The sequence below is a fragment of the Bufo gargarizans genome, chromosome 5 (assembly GCF_014858855.1).
Source record: "Bufo gargarizans isolate SCDJY-AF-19 chromosome 5, ASM1485885v1, whole genome shotgun sequence".
Lineage (NCBI taxonomy): Eukaryota > Metazoa > Chordata > Amphibia > Anura > Bufonidae > Bufo > Bufo gargarizans.
Genome location: NC_058084.1, coordinates 189,298,184 through 189,320,264, shown reverse-complemented (window position 1 = coordinate 189,320,264; position 22,081 = coordinate 189,298,184). Strand labels below are relative to the sequence as shown.

Genomic DNA, 22,081 nt, shown 5'->3' with positions numbered 1-22,081 from the left:
TGTGGCTGTGGCAGAACGGCCACGTCCTCTCCCAGCACCAGAGGGTTCACTAACACCACCACGACCATGTCCGCGTCCGCGTCCCTTACTAGATGTTTTCCTCATTGTTACCGTTCACCACAATAAGAAAAAAATTATTTGGCCCAATGTATTGAATTCAAATTCAGGCCTTTTTTTTACAGGCACCTAACACTATCTGGCTATCTATTTAGGTACCGTATTACACTAATACAGGCACAGCAGTAACCACAGATTTTGCTGAATATAAATTTTAGGCCTAGTATTCAGGCACTGGATGACAGGTATCCCTTTTACGGGCAGAATTAGACTTGGAAATGCACGGTAATGTGTGAAGTTATTGAGGATGACCCTATCCGCACCTTCAATCTAATATACCCTTTTATGGATAGATTTAAACTTGGCCTGATACAGCAGAAACCACTGATTTAGGGAATAGATAATTTGGGAATTGTATTTTAACCCAGAACAGAAACTGTGCTTTGGCGGACACTAAATAACTTTACCAGCCACAGCAGTAAACACAGATTTAGCTGAATATAAATTCTAGGCCTAGTATTTAGGCCCTGGATGACAGGTATACGTTTGCGGACAGAATTAGACTTGGAGATGCACGGTAGCGTGTGAAGTTATTCAGAATGACCCTATCAGCACCTTCAATGTAATATACCCTTTTATGGATAGTTTTAAACTTGGCCTGCTACAGCGGGAAACCACTGATTTAGGGAATTGCTAATTTGGGAATTGTATTCCAACCTAGAAAAAAATATATCCTTTGCCAGACAGCAGACAGTATTACAATTGGCTAGCCACAGCTGAAACACCAGATTTAGGGTACTGCTACTTTGGCAATTGTATTTCAGCCCTCAATAAAATAGCAAGCACAGCCAAGCCCCTGATGTAGGATATAGCAAAAAAAAAAACACACACACTATTGATGGTTAAATGGACTTGGTGGCAGCTTGTGCTAGCGCACCACAAGACACAAAATGGCCGCCGATCACCCCAGAAAAAACGCTCTGGGCAGCCTAAAACAGTGAGCAATTATATAGCAGAGGTTGAATGATACACAGCTGTAGATCGATCACTTCATTAAGTGTTTTTGATGAGTAAATCACTGCCTAATCTGGCCCTAACAGCAGCAGCTGCATCCTATCCCTACACTGATCAGAGCAGAGTGACGTGCTTACTTGACTCCAGCTTAAATAGAGTCACATGCTGCACTGGCCAATCACAGCCATGCCAATAGTAGGCATGGTTGTGATGGCCTCTTGGGGCAAGTAGTATGACGCTTGTTGATTGGCTGCTGGGCAGCCTTTCAAAAAGCGCCAAGAAAACACAGAACCCGAACCCGGACTTTTTTTTACGAAAATGTTCGGGTTCGGGTCCGTGTCACGAACACCCCAAAATTCGGTACGAACCAGAACTATACAGTTCGGGTTCGCTCATCCCTAGTGGTAACCCTTATCCAGCAGTGGGTGCAGCAAAACCCACACAATCTTTCCACTAATTCCTAGGGTGGGGGGCATTCTGGGGGTTCTATGTGGGAATCTTTCCCTTCATAAATGCTGAACTTTGGGTGGTTGCTAGGCAGGTACTGGCGGAATCTAACCCTCCCTTTGAAAAGTAACATGGACTCATCTACACATACATTTTAATCAGGGGTGTACACCTCAGCAAACTTGATGTTAAAGTGGTCAATGACAGACCTAACCTTGAACAGATGGTCAAATGTCGGGTCATATTGGGGTGGGCACTGTGTATTGTTATTGTAGTGTAGGAATTTCCGAATTGACTCAAAACACTTCCGGGTCATGGTGTTACTGTAAAAAAAAGAAAAAAACGGCAGGACTTATTGTTTCGAACCCCCTTGATTCACAAAAAATCCAATATACAAGAAATAGAGAAAATATACTGAAAAAAGGGAGGCAAAAGACAATGAGACTAAACCACATTACAAAGATAAATCCTCTAACATTCCAACACTTGTGCTCACCTTTAGCAATCAATTTTCATTGATGGAGAAAGTGGTTTCCAGATGTATCCCTGTCCTGTATGAGGATCCACAGTTATATAAAATACTGAGGGGAGGGCACAGAGTGGTATCCAGGAGACCCATGTCACTGGCTGCCTCTCTGTCTCCCTCACTTTTCAGCCAAAAATCGGTGGGACAATCGCGGACCTGTTGGTTACGATACACAGGTTTTACACGATGTGGCAATTCCCCATGTAAAGCTTGCAATTATGTAACTTCAAAAAAATGCTTTCAAGATTCTGACAGCACCAATAAATATCCGATTAACTTACATTAATTGTAACACATCGGGAATTGTCTACATCATTGAATGCAAAGATTGCCTTTAATATATGTAGGATGCTCAACCAGAAAATTCAAAGTAAGGTTATTGGAACATATCAACTACATAATAAATCCTGCATATGTAAACATCTCAAGTGCAGCAAAACACTTTATCACGGTCCATAATAGAAGCTCGTCATCATTCACAGCTTATGCCATAGAACAAGTGTTTTTGCCCACAAGAGGTGGAGACCTCAAAAAACTTGTAAACCAAAGAGAAGCCTTCTGGATTCTAAAACTGAATTCCAGAAGTCCTGCAGGATTCAACTTGAGAAAATAACTTATGTATATTTATTAACAGCCATTAACAACTACACCATGTTGCAACACTAAAAATATATTGTATAGCCTGAATGAACAGAACCAGATTGCAGCCAGCAAGTATTGAGGAGTGTTCAGATGGAGCGGGTTTTTTTTTGCTGCTCATTTGTAACCATGTTTATTTATTTATTTATTGATATACTTATTTTCAATGTTCGGCTACTGCTCATTTTTTGCTGGCTCTAATGTCACAAAATGTCTGTTCATAGTGGCTCATGTCAGATTGTAAACTTGTTTTGTGCATTTAAATTTCTGTCAGCACTTTGATTGCCACACCTGGGATGGTTTGCACCGCCTAGCTGGTTTAAGGGGGGAGGGATTTTTTATGCTTACTCAGAAATTTATTGTGAAGGTCATGATTAAGAACCACATGGTTCGAAACGCGTAGATCATATTGGGGCTTGTACTTTGAGGATTTTACCGCTGTACACTTGGTTTGTGGAATAAACATCGTTAAGCGCGAAAAACTGAGGTGCTGGATATCTTCTTTTTCAAGTACATTTCTTACTTATATCTCATTTGGGAAAGCTGGATACAGGGTCCTTCATAACTAAACTGCGCATGCTCCTCTTTCCTACAAATTACTTTTCCACGTGTATTGTGCCTTTAGTAATGTCCACTAATCTGTTCTTAGGCTTTAAATTCTGTTCTGATTAGTTTCATAATGAGCAGCCACCACTAGATGGAGCTAACATTGATATTGGATTTATACACGTATTATTATGAGCCAGGTAAATCTGCGTGCATTCAGCTTTTCCTTATTGTGACTGCAGGTGACGATCGGTATGGTTTACGCTTTCATGAATGTGCTGGTCAGGCTCTTTTAGGGCGGGTTTACATGTTCAGGTTTTATGGTGTTGTTTTTTCAGCCAAAGCCAGGAGTGGATAAAAAAAAAAAGAATAAGACTCAACCTCATCTTTATATGTTTCTTCAGTTTATGACCCATTCCTGGTTTTGGCCTAAAACAAAAATCATTATAATTCATCTAGTGATAAAACCCTTGTTCCTGTATCACTGAATATGCAGCATTAGCATAACATCTAGTAGTGAGCAACTAAGTAATGGTATTTCAATCAAATTGTTTTAGATTGTTTTAAACAATCATAAAATTTAACTTCTGATACAAAATACAGTTGTGTGACAGCCCATGTGAAAAGGATAATGGCAGCCATATTGCTTGCTGCCTAGGTTTTTTTTTAACTACAATTGAGATTAGCTGAATTTTGACAGAGAGGTGACAGAGAAGACAACTCATAGATTTATACCTTTTATTTACTGTTAATTCTTTTTTTTAATCAGATCATTTTTATTAAAGGTTTTACATACAGCCAATTGTTCAGATAAGCCATACATTATATGACAATAGGATATCAATACAGTAAAATCAATCATACTTTATCCAAATCAGCACATCAATAACACTGCATCAAATAAACCTTTATTAAATCTCCCAGTCCCCCCCAACTCCCTTCCCACCTCCCCCTCTCCGTGTGGTCATCTCCCTCGACATGGACAAAAATGCTCCAATTCTCTTACATCTTAACTTCCAAATCCCCTTAGGACCATTCCATTCCAAATGTGCATCAATCTCTGAGACTTCCCCCCAGGTCCAGCCAGCCACACCTGCCATTGCTTCTTAAATTTATGTACAGTGCCTCTTTTAATATAGATGCCACTCTCCATGGATATCATATGATTGACCATATTTATCCACTCTGATTTAGTCGGAGAGATCGGTTGTATCCAGTGTTTTGAAATGGATTTACGTGCAATGTACAATAATTTAACAATTGCTAATTTATAATCATTGGTGGTTGTTAGGTCCTCTACATACCCAAGATACCCCACCAGTGAAGTCTTTGGTAAAATAACGCCATAGCTGTTTTCTATTTGTCTATACACTCCACACCAGAACATTTACTGTGAATTCTTAGTGTAAGAGCAAATGGTATTTCAGTACCTGGATTATTAAAATGAGCAGCCAATAAAAGCTGCTAGAAAGACATGATGATTGCAGGCCAGTCATAGTCTGGGAAAGATAAATGGCGCTCGCCCTATATACACTATAGAACTCTGAGCTGTGCCGCCAGGGGAAGCGCCGATACCATAGCTAAAATACCTGCTGTCTGCACATGTCAGTACGGCACACAGCAGTAGGAGGGATTGAGGAAGCCCGGCGCTTGTGCCTGTATGTGGGGACAGAAGCGCAGGAACGGAGCACCAGGCTTACATACTGCGTTAATGAGGCATGGCATGGAGGCAATCAGCCTGTGGCACTGCTGTGGTGTTATGGAAGCCTCGGTTGCTTTGATACCAGCCTTCAGCTCATCTGCATTGTTAGGTCTGGTGCCTCTCATATTCCTCTTGACTATACCCCATAGATTCTCTATGGGCTTTAGGCCAAGAAAAGCAAGTTTGCTGGTCAATCCTGATACCCTAGTTATTGAACCATGTATTGGTACTTTTGGCAGTGTGGGCCGGTCCCAAGTTGTGCTGGAAAATGAAATCAGCATCTGCATGAAGGTTGTCAGTAGAGGAAAGCATGTAGTGCTCTGAAATTTTCTGGTAGACAGCTGTGCTGACTTTGGACTTGATATAACACAGTGGACCAACACCAGCAGATGACATGACTCTCCAAACCATCACTGACTGTAGAAAAGTAACACAGGATCTCAAAGAACTTGGAATGTGTACCTCTCTACTCTTTCCCCAGACTCTGGGATCTTGGTTTCCAAAAGAAATGCAAAATGTACTTTCGTCTGAAAACAGAACTTTGAACCACTGAGCAGCAGTCCAGTCCTTTCTCTCCTTAGCACAGGTACGAGTCTTCTGACATTGTCTTTGGGTCAACAATGGCTTGACACAAGGAATGTGACAGTTGTAGCTCATGTCCTGTTATGACTGTGTGTGGTAGTTCTTGAAGCACTGATTTCAGCTGCAGTCCACTCCTTGTGAATCTCCCCCAAATTCTTGAATAGCCTTTTCTTGACAGTCATTTCAAAGCTGTGGTTATGCCTGTTGCTTGTTCACCTTTTTTCTACCACACCTTTTCCTTCCACCCAACTTTCCATTAATATAATTGAAGACAGCATTCTGTGAACAGCGAGCTTCTTTAGTAATGACCGTCTTCTGGACACCTGTCAAGTCAGCAGTCTTCCCCATGATTGTTTAGCCTACTGAACCAGAATAAAGGACCATATAAGGGTTTAGGAAACATTTGCATGTGTTTTATGTTGATTAACTGATTACAGTGTGTCACCATGAGTCTACAATATTGAACTTTTTCACAATATTCAAATTTTCTGAGATAGTAACTTTTGGGTTTTTATTAGCTGTAAACTTGAAATACACATAGATCATTCTGTATGTAATGAATCCATATAATATGGGTTTTACTTTCTGACTTGAATTACTGAAAGAAATGAACTTTTCATTGATATTCAAATTTTGAGATGCACCTGTAGTTGCATTCTTCGTGAAATAACAATTATGGAGGATCTATGTTCTTAGAACCCTGCATTGTGCCATTCCACTGTTTTTCTTCCTGGAAATTTTTTGATACAAAGTAAACCAGCAAAGGTCAGACACATAAGATCAGACTACACCAAAACAACTTTGCAGAGACGATCAAGCTAGGAAACTGCCTTATCACACCACACTCAGGGACAGCTGTTTATCAAAAAGTCATGCAGTTAATTATTTTCATCATTGCAGTGAATATGACTAGTTCATGCTTACACCACCTTCTAGCCATGATCACGTTCAGAAATGTTTATTCTTATCTACATCTAATGTACAACATATACAGTACAGACCAAAAGTTTGGACACACCTTCTCATTCAAAGAGTTTTCTTTATTTTCATGACTATGAAAATTGTAGATTCACACTGAAGGCATCAAAACTATGAATTAACACATGTGGAATTATATACATAACAAAAAAGTGTGAAACAACTGGTCATATTCTAGGTTCTTCAAAGTAGCCACCTTTTGCTTTGTTTACTGCTTTGCACACTCTTGGCATTCTCTTGATGAGCTTCAAGAGGTAGTCACCTGAAATGGTTTTCACTTCACAGGTGTGCCCTGTCAGGTTTAATAAGTGGGATTTCTTGCCTTATAAATGGGGTTGGGACCATCAGTTGCATTGTGGAGAAGTCAGGTGCATAGACAGCTGATAGTCCGAATGAATAGACTGTTAGAATTTGTATTATGGCAAGAAAAAAGCAGCTAAGTAAAGAAAAACGAGTGGCCATCATTACTTTAAGAAATGAAGGTCAGTCAGTCCGAAAAATTGGGAAAACTTTGAAAGTGTCCCCAACGGCAGTCACAAAAACCATCAAGTGCTGCAAAGAAACTGGTTCACATGTGGACCGCCCCAGGAAAGGAAGACCAAGAGTCACCTCTGCTGCGGAGGATAAGTTCATCCGAGTCACCAGCCTCAGAAATCGCAGGTTAACAGCAGCTCAGATTAGAGACCAGGTCAATGCCACACAGTTCTAGCAGCAGCACATCTCTAGAGCAACTGTTAAGAGGAGACTGTGTGAATCAGGCCTTCATGGTAGAATATCTGCTAGGAAACCACTGCTAAGGACAGGCAACAAGCAGAAGAGACTTGTTTGCTTGCTTTCTAAAGAACACAGGGAATGGACATTAGACCAGTGGAAATCTGTGCTTTGGTCTGATGAGTCCAAATTTGAGATCTTTGGTTCCAACCACCGTGTCTTTGTGCGACGCAGAAAAGGTGAACGGATGGACTCTACATGCCTGATTCCCACCGTGAAGCATGGAGGAGGAGGTGTGATGGTGTGGGGGTGCTTTGCTGGTGACACTGTTGGGGATTTATTCAAAATTGAAGGCATACTGAACCAGCATGGCTATCACAGCATCTTGCAGCGACATGCTATTCCATCCAGTTTGCATTTAGTTGGACCATCATTTATTTTTCAAAAGGACAATGACCCCAAACACACCTCCAGGCTGTGTAAGGGCTATTTGACCATGAAGGAGAGTGATGGGGTGCTGCGCCAGATGACCTGGCCTCCACAGTCAATGGACCTGAACCCAATCAAGATGGTTTGGGGTGAGCTGGACCGCAGAGTGAAGGCAAAAGGGCCAACAAGTGCTAAGCATCTCTGGGAACTCCTTCAAGACTGTTGGAAGACCATTTCAGATGACTACCTCTTGAAGCTCATCAAGAGAATGCCAAGAGTGTGCAAAGCAGTAATCAAAGCAAAAGGTGACTACTTTGAAGAATATAGAATATGACATATTTTCAGTTGTTTCACACTTTTTTGTTATGTATATAATTCCACATGTGCTAATTCATAGTTTTGATGCCTTCAGTGTGAATCTACAATTTTCATAGTCATGAAAATAAAGAAAACTCTTTGAATGAGAAGGTGTGTCCAAACTTTTGGTCTGTACTGTATATAAACATGTGGGACGGCGAAAGCACCTTAACTTTTGTCTCCTGCCACGCCACCAAACATTCTTGGAGTCTCTGCCCTCTTAGTCATGTGTATGGAAGAAGAGTAAACAGGCTTAAATAGTATCATATCCTCCATACATAAATATATACATTAATTACAGGTACAGCAGACATTGACTGGGGACAGATTGAACAGCGTGCTAGCCCTTTTTTTAAAAAAAAGGTGCAGACTGTGTGTGCCCTATTAACAGTATACAGAGGATGAAAAGGCAGGCAGAGGTTTATCAGGTAGACTACTGAGCACTCCAGTGACCGTGCTTGCCAGTAGAAGAGAGAGGCTAGTGGGCATGGGCAGCTATCAGTTACTGGAGGGGTGAGTGTTATGGCAGCCATGCCTGCTGGGAGAGGAGAGGTGTCAGTGGGCATGGACCACCAGTATAACAGTAACCTCCTTACACCTCCTCTTCTTAGGTCCAGGCTGTTGGTGGAACCTATTGAGAATAGCTAGTTCATTGGTGTTCTCGGTAGGCTACCAAAATCTTTCTCCAGAATTAAATCTCTTCCAGATTTTTCTTCAGAATTAAATCCCCTCCAGTCTACCAGACAGAAACATTTCTTCCCAAACTTCCTGACATCCTAGATGATCTTAACTTTAAATCCTCAGGACCAACTGAAGTAGGAGTAGAGACCTGGAGTAACAGTTAGTTGGAGCGCCAATGGTTTGTGATGTGAAACGTGGAAGGAATTTAAAATACATAGAGAAGGAAAAAGTGTAGAGAAAGTAGGAGGTGTAATTTGTAACAGACAAGATCTGTTTCAGAGCCTCAAAAAGAATCAGCAATCAAGGTATAGAAAGTACCTAAAACCAGATGTTTCTGGAGGACAGCCAAACTTTGTTACAGGGAGAGGCGCAGTAGTGACCTGTGTCTCCTGTCTGCAGATATTTTTATATAAGCAGTTGCCTTGACCAGGGAAGCTTTAGTCTCCTGCCAGATCTGGAGCTAACCCTTGAGGGTGGCATCAGCAGTAGATACTTCTGAGGAAGCTGAAATTGAAAGTGGAATCCGCAGATGCTGTCCATGCACAATTTTAAATTAAGGCTTGTTCGTTAACTTACCTGGGTGGTTGCTACGGTATGTGAGAAGTAAATTGTCTTGGCTAGAAGAAATTAAATGATGCAGGTAAGTTTCCAGAACCTGATTATTTGCTCAACGTTAGCATTGGACTGAGGATAATATGCAGAGCAGAAGTCCAACCTGATGGCCAGCAATCTACAGAGAGACCTCCAAAACTCAGATGTAAATTGCACTCCTCGGTCAAAAAGCATGTGATAAAACTTGATGGTTATCAGTTTGCCAGCTTCAGTGAAATAATTAACCTTAACTGAGGTGAAGGACTTGAAAAAGAACCCACAGGTAACCATGAACACCACTTCAGCAGCCACAGAAGAGCCATCCACCTCCAGTAGAACTGACCTGTAACATCAGGATGATGAAATAGGCATGCTGAAGAGAAAGCTTTTTTAAGAGAATGGATTGAAGTTTTTACCACAGGCTTTTATACTTTGGTGTTCACACTCCCCTTCCTGGTGAGAGCTGAGATAGGCGCAGTGAGCGTGGAAAAATGGGAACAATTGCCAATAATTATCAAAGCCCAATAACTGCTTTATGGCTTTTAGACCCTATGGGCAAGGCCAGTCAAGAGCCACAGACAACTCCTCAAACTTGGCGTACATCCTATTCTTTCGCAGACACTGTAGCACAGCTCATATATGCTTGCGATGAAACATCAAGTCAGATAAGTAGATCAAGATCTACAACCTCAGACATAGAGCAGATAACCGACAATGCTGTTTGCCTTTTACAGCTGTCTTCTAGGAATTTGCAATGTTTGAATCATCACCCTCATGAATGCTCCCTGAAATTTCAACTTGGGGAAGAGCTTATCAAAAAGTTCTGAAATCAAAGGTAGAGGTTTTTATTTTATTTTACATTGATCTTGTTCAGAACCTGATATTCAGTGCAGGGCTAAAGAGAACCATCCTTCTTTTTGAAGGAAGCTGGCTTCAGCCGAGGAGGAAGACTTACAGATGAATCTTCTCTCTAAGTTCTCCTTAAAGAAGCACGTTAGCAATTTTTTTCTTCTCTGGCCAATTGGACAGGTACATGATATAAATTGTAGGGAGGGTAATATTCTTATTGGTCACTGTATTTGTAGGTTAGCCACTTTCTTTTGATCCTCAGCTGTGTCATGTGAACGACAATTTCCTGTGTGGACAGAAAGCCAGTTTCTCTATTCATGAGAATGACATTGAGGCTCCCATAGAAATGAATACAGTTACTGACTTCCTGTTTACACTTTAGATTGTCAGTTGGAGAGTCAGAGTGCTGATCACATGGCACAGTTAGGGACTTGTAGGGAGAGGACAACTTGCAACTTGCTACAGCTTACAGTCACTAGTAAAAAGATTACCTTCAATACAATCTGCATCATGTACCTTTCTAACGGCCCAGTCCTGTGTAGAAGTAGAAGTTCTTTAATGTGACATAGTATATAAGGCCAAAAAAAGACATTTGTCCATCCAGTTCGGCCTGTAAGTTGATCTAGAGAAAGGCAAAAAAACAAACAAACTGTGAGGTAGAAGCCAATTTTCCCCACTTAAAGGGAAAAAAATTCAGGCAATCAGATAACTCCCCGGATCAACGACCCCTCCCTAGTAGCTATAGCCTATAATATTATTAAACTCCAGAAATACATTCAGACCCAGCTTGAACTCTTTTAGTGAACTTACCATCACCACCTCCTCAGGCAAAGAGTTCCATAGTCTCACTGCTCTTACCGTAAAGAATCATCTTCTATGTTTGTGTACAAACCTTCTTTCCTTCGAGGCACAGAGGAAGTCCCCTTGTCACAGTCACAGTGCTGGGGATACTGTAAATAGATGATGGGAGAGATCTCTGTACTGACCCCTGATATATTTATACATAGTAATTAAATCTCCCCTCTTTTTTTCTAAAGTGAATAACCCTAATTTTGATAATCTTTCAGGGTACTGTAATTTCCTAATTCCCGTAATTACTTTAGTTGCCCTCCTCTGAACCCTCTCCAGCTCTAATCTGTCTGCCTTGTTCGCAGGAGCCCAGAACTGTACAGAGTACCCCATGTGTGGTCTGTCCAGTGATTTTTCAAGTGATAGGATTATGTTCTCATCACGGGCATCTATGCCCCTTTTGATGCATCCCATTATCTTATCGGCCTTGGCAGCAGCTGCCTGACACTGGTTTCTACAGCTTAGTTTGCTGTTCACTAAAATTTCTAGATCCTTTTCCATGTCAGTGTTACCCACTGTTTTACCATTTAGTATGTACGGGTGACTTGCATTATTCCTACCCATGTGCATAACCTTACATTTGTCAGTGTTAAACCTCATCTTCCACTTGTTTGCCCAACCCTCTAATCTATCCAGATCCATCTGTAGTAGTATACTGTTCTCTTCCATGTTAATTACTTTACACAGTTTAGTGTCATCTGCAAAAATTATATTTTACTGTGCACTCCTTCTACAAGGTCATTAAGAAATTTATTGAAGAGAATAGGGCCCAATACTGACCCCTGAGGTACTTCACTAGTGACAGTGACCCAATCTGAGTGTGTACCATTAATAACCACCCTCTCTTTTCTATCACTCAGCCAGTTACTTACCCACATACAGACATTTTCTCGCAGTCCAAGCATTCTCATTTTATATACTAACCTTTTATGTGGTACAGTGTCAAATGCTTTGGAGAAGTCCAGATATACGACATCCATTGATTCGCGCTGTCAAGTCTACAACTTACCTCCTTATAGAAACTGATTCAATTCGTTTGACATGACCGATCCCTCATGAAGCCATGCTGATATGGCGTTATTTGCTTATTTTCATTGAGGTGCTCCAAGACCTTCAAACAGTTTACTCACGGCAGATATTAAACTTACTGGCCTATAGTTTCCGGGCTCTGTTTTTGGACCCTTTTTGAATATTGGCACCACATTTGCTATGCGCCAATTCTGTGGGACACTCCCTGTCAGTATAGAGTCTTTAAATATCATAAATAAGTGTCTTGCTATGACATTACTTAATTCTCTTAGGATACGGGGGGGAAGGGGGGCGGTTGTAATCTTTTTAAGACGCCTCTGTACTTCTTCCTGGGTCAGACAGGGCACTTTTACTGGGGAATTAACTTTTACATTCTGCATTTCATCTGACAGTTTATCCTGTGGATGTCAAGTTCACTAATGAGCGGTCTTTAGCAATGCAGGCTAGGGCAGCGCTAAAGACCGCCCATTAGTGCTGGTGACGTCACCGGGCTCACTGATAGGCAGAAGTGTTCACCTAACATAGCCTGGTACGTCACCCGATCTTAAGAAAAAAATTAATTAAATGCTCCAGTAGAAGAAGGGTTATGTCTAGATTCAGCTCTGAACCTGGACAACCGCTTTAAAATAAAATATGCTAGATTTCAAACTATGACTCCAAAAGTAACAGGAGCACAATCTCCTGTACTTCATTGTACATAATAAAAGGTATACTGGTGCATATCACTCCGATGGCTATATTTGCCATCCTGGGGCATACGCTGATTGTGTTTAAAAAAAACAAGATGTGAATAGAGCCCTAGTAAAGCAGTCCAGGAATTAAGTGGTGCTTGTGCATGAGATCTAGTGAAGGCAGCAACTTCCTAGACACACAAACCCAGCATGTACTACTAGGAAGGACACATCCAAATGAGAAAATCTGATACTACATAATGGAGTCTGTAAATTAATAAATAAAAGAATGAATGAATATTGCAGATTGAAATGTACATGAACTTGTTTTAACTGAACTTTCATTGTCCATAGCCTTTAAATATTATTTTTAAGCTTTTGACAGGACAGTACATCATTAATTGGGGAAGCTGGTTAGCTTTACTTCACTTTTAATTGTAACAGGTGTGTGGATGTAACAAGCTTACAGCGAATGTTATTGGTGGACAGATTTTACTTCTGTGTAATCAACATTACCATTATCTTATGCACTAGTCAGCAATGAAACACTGCAGTTGCTAGATATTGCAGATGACTCATGTTGCTGTTAGGGAAAGTGGATTTTTCTATGTAAACCATAAACACTGCCAGGGTAATAATTACAAGGAAAGTAAAAGAAATCTTTTCAGGGAACCACAGTACCATTATTTTTATTATTATTTATCTTTTCCTTTATTACGTTGAACTGTAGAAACTCCATTGATGGAAGGATATTATCCAGAGGACATTTTGCAAGTAAAAATCATGCTTCAAGTATTAATATGAATATTTATATGCTTAGTGAGTAATGCTTCTGCTCATGTTATGGGCCATTATGATTTAAGAAAGCAGCGGGAAGGCTATGTGATCAGTTTTACTACTACATTGTTTTAATATTCTAACCGATATATTAACAATATATTCACATTTGTTCAGCAAGAGTTCCTTTGTACATCAGGTAACCCCTAATATAATTAGAACTACAAAATCTATTACCTTTTATCCCTGGTATATGTTCTTCTCTGCTTCTTTACTGCCATTAACTAAACATTTTAAACTTTTAAGTGTCTTTTAAAACCCTGTTAAATGTAACATATCCAATAGGTAGGTTAATTCAAGTCTACAGTATATAGACCAACAGGGTCTAACCTGGTCACTTGTGGCATGTACCTTAGTTACTTTCAATGAGTTATGTCATTAGTAACTTTACACTTGTTCTGCAAAAAAATTCTGGTTGTTTAAGTTCATAATTTGAAATCTTTAAAGGTGTTTATCCATTACAAATACTTATTCCCTATCCATTGGATAGGGGAAAAGTGTCTTATCAGTGGGCGTCCAGCCACTAGGGCCCCTGCTTTTTAAAGCAGGGGACCCTGAGTCGCCCATTTGAATGGAGCATTCAACTGTATATAACTGCCAGATATAGACTACAGGCTCCTGGGGCCCCTGTTCTTCTGATCAGCAGGGACTCCAGGGGTCAGAGCCCTTGCTGACTTGCTGATCAGACCACTATCTTGCATGAGCTAGTTGAAAAGGGGGTTTACTGCCGGATGATGTTAGTAGTAACACATATAACCTTTTTAAATTGATGAGAAACCATATTATTTATGATCACACTGAGTCTTCCAGAAAAGGAGCCTGTGATTTCAATAAATCCCTACTGTAGCTAATATATAGGGGACCTGAATAAAACATTTTGACAAGACTTGTCCAGTTGGAAAAACATTTTATTGATTTTAATAATAAAAAAAAAATTAATACTCGCCTTTATTCTCCACTACTTTTTCCATCACGGACATCTGGTCCTCTTCGGTGCAGTTTGTTTTCCTGACTGCAGCGGTGACTAGCATAATTGTCACCACTGCAGCCAATCAATGGCAGGTGATTGGCTGCAGTGATGACCTGTGTGCACTGTGCTGCAGCCTGGTAGCGGATCTTAGCAACCGGGAGGATCAGAGCTGCAAGTGGTGGGGACAAAAGGGCTGAGTATTGATTCTATCATGTTACCGCATATAAGGGGCTGCCCAAGTTTAACACAGACAAAATAATTAGAGTTTTTATTTATCAAGGCTAACTGGAAGAGGTTGAAAACTCAATTGCATTGTTCCTTACATTTTTTTTTAAGGAAATAGTTTAAAAATTCTACACTAGTTTCTTAATATACCTTAAAAACAGATGTGGCTATATATATACATATATATATATATATATATATATATATATATATAATATGCGTGTGTGTGTATATGAAGGCGCAAGGGTCCGTCGTTGACGGAAGGTATGTGTCACCGAGGTTCCTGGCCATTGTTTCCCTGTTTTGTCGTTCACCAGGAAATTCTATATCGGGTAAACCAATTATTGGGTGAGCATATTGAACAGTTGGTGGTGCCCAAGGCGTATTGCAAGCTCGTATTGGAGCTTGCCCACCAACATGTTCTTGGGGGTCACTTGGGGTGGCAGAAAACGCAGTAACGGATTCTACAGCGGTTTTACTGGCCCAGTGTGTACAGAGAGGTAGAGTTTTGTAAGTCTTACCCAACTTGACAGATAAATTTCCCCCAGCCACATTTCCAGAGCCCCCTGGTGCCTCTCCCGATTATTGAGGTCCTCGTCGAGCGAATTACTATGGATCTCATAGCTCCAGTACCGAAGTCCCCTAGAGGGCACCAACACCTCTCGGTACCCGGAGGCAGTGCCACTGCAACTTACATCAGCCAAACTCATAGCCACTGAGTTAATGGAGATGTTTTCCTGAGTGGGACTACTTAAAGAAGTTCTGACTGACCAAGGGACCCCTTTTATCTCCGCAAACGAATGGCATGGTAGAGAGATTTAATCAAACATAAAAAAAATGTTAAAAAGAGTGGTGTCTAAGGATAGGATCTCATGTTTGCAGTCCGAGAGGTGCCCCAGGCCTCTACTGGATTCTCGCCCTTCGATCTGCTATATGGCAGACACCCTCGCGATCTGTTGGACATATTCAAAGAATCGTGGGAACAACAACCCACACCGCACAAAAGTGTTATTGATCCAGATGCAAGGACGGATGGAGACAGTGTTTCCTCTGGTCAGGGAGCATATATAGGCAGCGCAGCGTGCCCTGAATAGGGTCTATAATCGGCAGGCTCGGATCCTGAACTTTAACCCGGGTGATCAGGTTTTGGTTCTGGTACCAACCATAGACAGTAAGTTCCTAACTAGGTGGCAGGGGCCCTACAAGGTACTCGAGAAAGTGGGAGAGGTAAATTACAAGGTACACCAGCCGGGCCGGTGAAAGCCAGAGCAGGTGTAACATTTGAATTTACTAAAACCATGCAAAGATAGGGAGTCCTCTACTAAATACAGCCTGTGGTCAGGTTTTGTAGGAGAAAAGGTTCAGGCTCCTCGGTCTGATGTAAGAGAAGCAGTTGCCACAGTAAAAATTGCTGACAGCCTCTCCTCTAAACAGGCTCAGGAAGCCAGGGAGTTTATTAGTCGGAACACGGATGTATTCTCGGACCTCCCTAGATGCACTTCCATAAACCGGCATGACATTGTCACTGAGCCTCAGGCAAAAGTCCGGTTAAAACCATACCAGGTACCCGAGGCTCGGTGACAAGCCATCTCGGAGGAAGTGCAGCTAATGCTGCAACTAGACGTCATTGAGAAGGCCAAACGTGAATGGGCCAGTCCGATAGTCTTAATACCAAAGCCCGATGGGACTTTACGGTCCTGTTACGATTTTGCCAAACTAAACGAAATCTCCCGGTTCGCTGCATATTCCATGCCCCGGGTAGATGAGCTTATTGAGAGGTTAGGACAAGCCCGATATTTTTCAGTTTTGGACCTCACTAAGGGCTACTGGAAAGTGCCCTTAACGGAGTTTGCCAAAGAGAAAACTGCCTTTGTCACCCCTGAGGGGCTGTATCAGTATAAAGTGTTATCCTTTGGTCTGCATGGTGCCCCCGCCACGTTCCAATGACTCATGGACATTGTACTTCGTCCACATCGTCAGTACGCGTCGGCTTACCTGGAAGATATAGTAATCCAAAGTACCGACTGGGAAACTAATCTACCCAAAGAGCAGGCTATATTGGACTCCTTTAGGAAGGCTGTGTTAGAGGGGACTAAGTACCTGGAGTACGTCTTTTTTTTTTTGCTTCAAAAATAAAATCATTGTGTAAAACTTACATAAATAAAAAAAAGTATACATATTAGGTATCGCCACGTCCGTATCAACCGGCTGTATAAAAATATCACATGACCTAACCCCTCAGATGAACACTGTAAAAAATGTAAAATAAAAACTGTGCTAAATAAACAATTTTTTGTCACCTTACATCACAAAAAGTGTAATAGCAAGCGATCAAAAAGTCACACGCACCCCAAAATAGTGCCAATAAAACAGTCATCTCATCCAGCAAAAATCATACCCTATCCAAGGTTATCGCCCAAACATTATGGCTTTCAGACTATGGAAACACTAAAACATGATTTTTTTTTGCTTCAAAAATGAAATCATTGTGTAAAACTTACATAAATAAAAAAAAGTATACATATTGGGTATCGCCGAATCCATGACAACCTGGTCTATAAAAATATCACATGATCTAACCTGTCAGATGAATGTTGTAAATAACAAAAAATAAAAACGGTGCCAAAACAGCTATTTCTTGTTATCTTGCCTCACAAAAAGTGTAATATAGAGCAACCAAAAATCATATGTACCCTAAACTAGTACGAACAATACTGCCACCCTATCCCGTTTCTAAAATGGGGCCACTTTTTTGGAGTTTCTACTCTAGGGGTGCATCAGGGGGGCTTCAAATGGGACATGGTGTCAAAAAAAAAAAAGTCCAGCAAAACCTGCCTTCCAAAAACCGTATGGCATTCCTTTCCTTCTGCGCCCTGCTGTGTGCCCGTACAGCGGTTTACGACCACATATGGAGTGTTACTGTAAACTACAGAATCAGGGCCATAAATATTGAGTTTGGTTTGGCTGTTAACCCTTGCTTTGTAACTGGAAAAAATTTATTAAAATAGAAAATCTGCCAAAAAAGTGAAATTTTTAAATTGTATCTCTATTTTCCATTAATTCTTGTGGATCACCTAAAGGATAAACAACGTTTGTAAAATCTGTTTTGAATACCTTGAGGGGTGTAGTTTCTAGAATGGGGTAAGTTTGGGGTGGTTTCTATTATGTAAGCCTCGCAAAGTAACTTCAGACCTGAACCGGTCCCTAAAAATTGTGTTTTTGAAAATTTCTGAAACATTTCAAGATTTGCTTCTAAACTTCTAAGCCTTGTAACATCCCCAAAAAATAAAATATAATTCCCAAAATGATCCAAACATGAAGTAGACATATGGGGAATGTAAAGTAATAACTATTTTTGGAGGTATTACTATGTATTATAGAAGTAGAGAAATTGAAACTTGGAAATTTGCTATATTTTACAAATTTTGGGTGAATTTTGTATTTTTTTATAAATAAAAATTAATTTTTTTTACTTCATTTTACCAGTGTCAAAGAGTTTTAAAGTTATCAGCACTTAAAGTGACACTGGTCAGATTTGCCAAAAATGGCCTGGTCCTTAAGGTGAAATAGGGCTGTGACCTTAAGGGGTAAAACTTTTAATATTTTTACGGGGTTTTTTTTTTTTTTTTACTTTTTAAGAAATAACATTTAGCTCACTTAGGTGAATAGAACCTGACATCCTTTGATCCCCTGTCACAGAAATCCATTATGGTGAATGGGATTCTGCCACTGTACCTTCTAAACTTTGCCTCATGCACAGGTCAGATTACCATGACAGGCCTGGGAAGCTTCAGCAGGCCCCAGGCTGTCATAATAACCGCCCTGCAATTTCACTGCGATTGGAAGGCAGAGGGAGCCACATCCCTCTGCCTAACCTCACAGATATCGCAAATGCCATTGAACTCAGCATCTAACGGGTTAACTGACCCTTTTCGGCATCATTGTGGCCGAGTGTTTGCTGTATTATACAGCCGGCTACCTTTGCATATGGAACAGGCTCAGCGCAGCCACCTGCTCCATACATTCACTCAGCCACTGTGAAGAACAGATACATCACGGGTTTCAAGGAGTTATCTCTCAAATTAAAAGCAAAGTAACTGGATTGATGCACACTATTATTTTAATCTTATTGGTTCAATAATTATATATTACATAATTTATTATATATAGTATAAAATAATATTTGATATAATTTAGTCACCCCTCTGCAGGCTCTGATCACTTACTTTCTGTGAGCGAGCAGCAGCTTATCCCATGTGGCAGTCAAGCACCTGCATCTCCCTGGAGTGCATTGTAGTCAGCTTTTGTTATCCCTTCTCCTGTCTTCCTTCCCTGCATATAAAATATTCCCTGTAGCAATTTCACTAATAAACACTATGGTAAGTCATGCCCTCACCCCAATTTCCTCCTCCACATTCTAGAGAGATATAGAGAAATAGCGATATACTTCTTTGAATTTAGAAGTAAGGTCGAAAACACCCGTGCAACTAGGAGATCATTACATTGGAACTGAGAGGAGGAAGATAGCAGGGAAGCTACTTAGTATGTTTGTCCACCACTGAATGCAGGTGAATGTGGAACAACATTTTGGGCACAGGAGAAACAGCAGGGGGCACTATCAGTGAGCAAAATGTAATGCACATGAAAAACGAATTTTATGGCATGTATGTTGAAATAATATTTACCGTAATTTGAAATGCTCTGTTTATTGCATATTAATAATTTTCATGGGATAACCTGGTTAATCTATTGCATTATAGTAGTATAGGTAAATACCCTCTATTGTGTACAGTGAATGTAAGGGTCCATTCACACGTCCGCAATTTCGTTCCGCATTTTGCGGAACGTAATTGCGGACCCATTCAATTCTATGGGGCAGCATAATGTTCTGCCCGGATCCGGAATTGCGGACAAGAATAGACTTTTTCTATTAAATGCCGGCGATGTGCGGTCCACAAAATGCGGAACGCACATTGCCGATGTCCGTGTTTTGCAGATCCACGGATATGTGGATCCGCAAAACACACATGGACATGTGAATGGACCCTTAGGCTGTATTGTTATTGGGCAAAAAAAATAGTATTCGGCGGTATATACTGTATATTTTTTTTAAGGGACATATTGGCATAAAATACAAAAGAAGCGAAACTCTCCTATACCTCACTGTTCCTCATGAGTTCCATCTGGTTTCTGGTACTTCTCAACAAAGAATGACCTCTTAGCCAATCAGTGGCTGAGGTGGGTCACTGGTGTGGCCTGTGATTGGCTAACTGGTCATTTGCTGTGTATCAAAAGATGCCAGGAAACAGACGAGTGAGATCCAGGAAGCAACAAAATGGGATTAAGAAGCAAATATCATTTTTTTTTTTACATGCTATTCTGATCCCTTTTGAGATAATTTTTCCAGCCGGGCAACCCCTTTAAAGGAAATCTGTCAGCTCCAAAATGCCCCAAAAACTAGAGCAAGTGATATATAATGTCAATGACCCTAAGTTTGTAATCTAGGGATACTAGATGTTAGTACTATCCTGGTGTAAATGTTTTCAGTGATTTGAATCTACAGGATAGGGGATAACTATTAGATCAGTGAGGGCCTGACTGCTGGCACCTGCACAATCATGAAAATGAGGATCCTGTACTGTGCAGGACCCTGTAAAACTAGTATGTGCCATGCCATTTCATTCATCTTTATGAGACTGCTGGAGATACTCGAGGACAGCTCGCAGCTATTTTCAACAGGTTCCATTGAGATGAATGGAGCGGCAGTGTGCATGCTCGACCTGCTGCTTTGTTCATTTCTGGGGACCGTGTGGTGTATAGAGCCACCATTTGTCCCAGTGGTAGAATCCCTACCAATCTACTAGTTATTCCCTATCCTATGGATAGGAGATAACTTCAAATTACCGAACACCGCTTTAAAGAAATTGTTTAAACAAATGCTTCCACATGGTAAACATATCGGTTTATATTCCATATTTTTCAATATGGCATGAACAGGTTCCTAAGAATGGCACTGTAAGGGCCCTTTTATATGGGTTGAGGATTGGGACATGGGGTAATTGCTTCATGTAAATGGAGCTCTACTGCAGTTGAATAACTGGGCAATGTTCGGGGACAAACAGTTTGTCCCCGATCTTTGCCCCATGCTTCGAGCCATATAAATGGAACCTATTGACATGATGCTGGTGTATAAAGTCCATCGTTGGCGTGTTGCTATAAAACCATCAGGTAGCAAAATACAATGGAAACTGTGCAAGTGACTGTACCCAAATAGCCCTGAAACGTAGAAGGCCTATCAGAAGCAAAAACATGTCGGCTATGGGTTTGGTTTGTTGGGAACTGATAGGATGAAATTTCCAATCATATAATTGTGTAAATTAGGTTATGTAATTTACAGCTGCTGTCTTTATTGCGTTTGTATCATATTTGCATTTTTTTTTGTACTTTTCACAACGCGACTTCTTGTTACAAAACAGTGGACTTGGAAACTGAGGTTATAGAAGGACTTCAGTCTCATGCAGTAAATCACTGCATCACCACAAATCCAGATGAGCATTTTAATGACAGGCTTTGTCTGTGAAACCCCTTAGTTTGTGGAGAAACTGATTTCTATTTTTACTGTGACAGTAATTCAGACCAGACGCTCTCTTTCTCTGTTTTAGGTTGTGGACGCTATCCTCCCACCATTAGTCTCCCTAGTCTGCAGCCAGAATGGTAAGTTAGGCCACATCAAGTATGCCTCTGTGCAGATTTAACATTTTGTTTCAATTATTATGCTACATGGTAACATTCTTGGCACTTCATGTTTTCTAGTGGAGTGGAGGCTGTTCAGCTTGCGGCTGCTTGCAGAAACCACATCACTGCTTGTAAACCATGAAGCTGTGGCTGAAGGGAGGAATGCGGGCCTTCAGTCAAACACCACATTTCTGTCTTTGGTCCGAAAGTCATTACTCCCACAGTAAGTTCTCTAGATGGGCCAGTGGGCATGGTTTAATTCTTTATCTGGCATATCATTTATGTTCCTCATGGCCTGTGTAAGTGTATGTTATTAGTATGCATTTCTATGTGGTTAGTGCAGCACGCCTACCTGACCCAACACAGTTGGGCACAAAAGAAATGATTGACATCTGTTATCCTGCCAAGCATAAGGATTGGGTTGGTTATCTGCCCCAACAAGTCTAAGACTTGGTAGAGAAAATGTACTGCTTAGTAATAGCAGACTGTCATTTTTGCTGAAAACATCATTTTCAATCCACTCATATTCATAAAAAAGAAACAATTCTGCCACCCACACATAATTTATAACAGTAAACTGGATTATAATAGCAGCTGCAGAACAGATCTATGTAGCAAGGTACTTGTGACACCTCTTGACCCGTTTTCAAGAAACT

At 40.8% G+C, this 22,081-nt stretch overlaps 1 protein-coding gene across 5 annotated transcripts in view; it reads left to right on the top strand.

Moving 5' to 3' along the window:
- Positions 1-22,081, top strand: part of ULK4 (unc-51 like kinase 4) — a 708,846-nt gene that overhangs the window by 291,173 nt on the left and 395,592 nt on the right. For all 5 annotated transcript variants that reach the window (XM_044293413.1, XM_044293414.1, XM_044293410.1 and 2 more), the window contains exons 28-29: positions 21,353-21,404; positions 21,504-21,648. In XM_044293413.1, the coding sequence (XP_044149348.1) occupies positions 21,353-21,404; positions 21,504-21,648 (197 nt within the window). The remainder of the gene's footprint in view (positions 1-21,352; positions 21,405-21,503; positions 21,649-22,081) is intronic.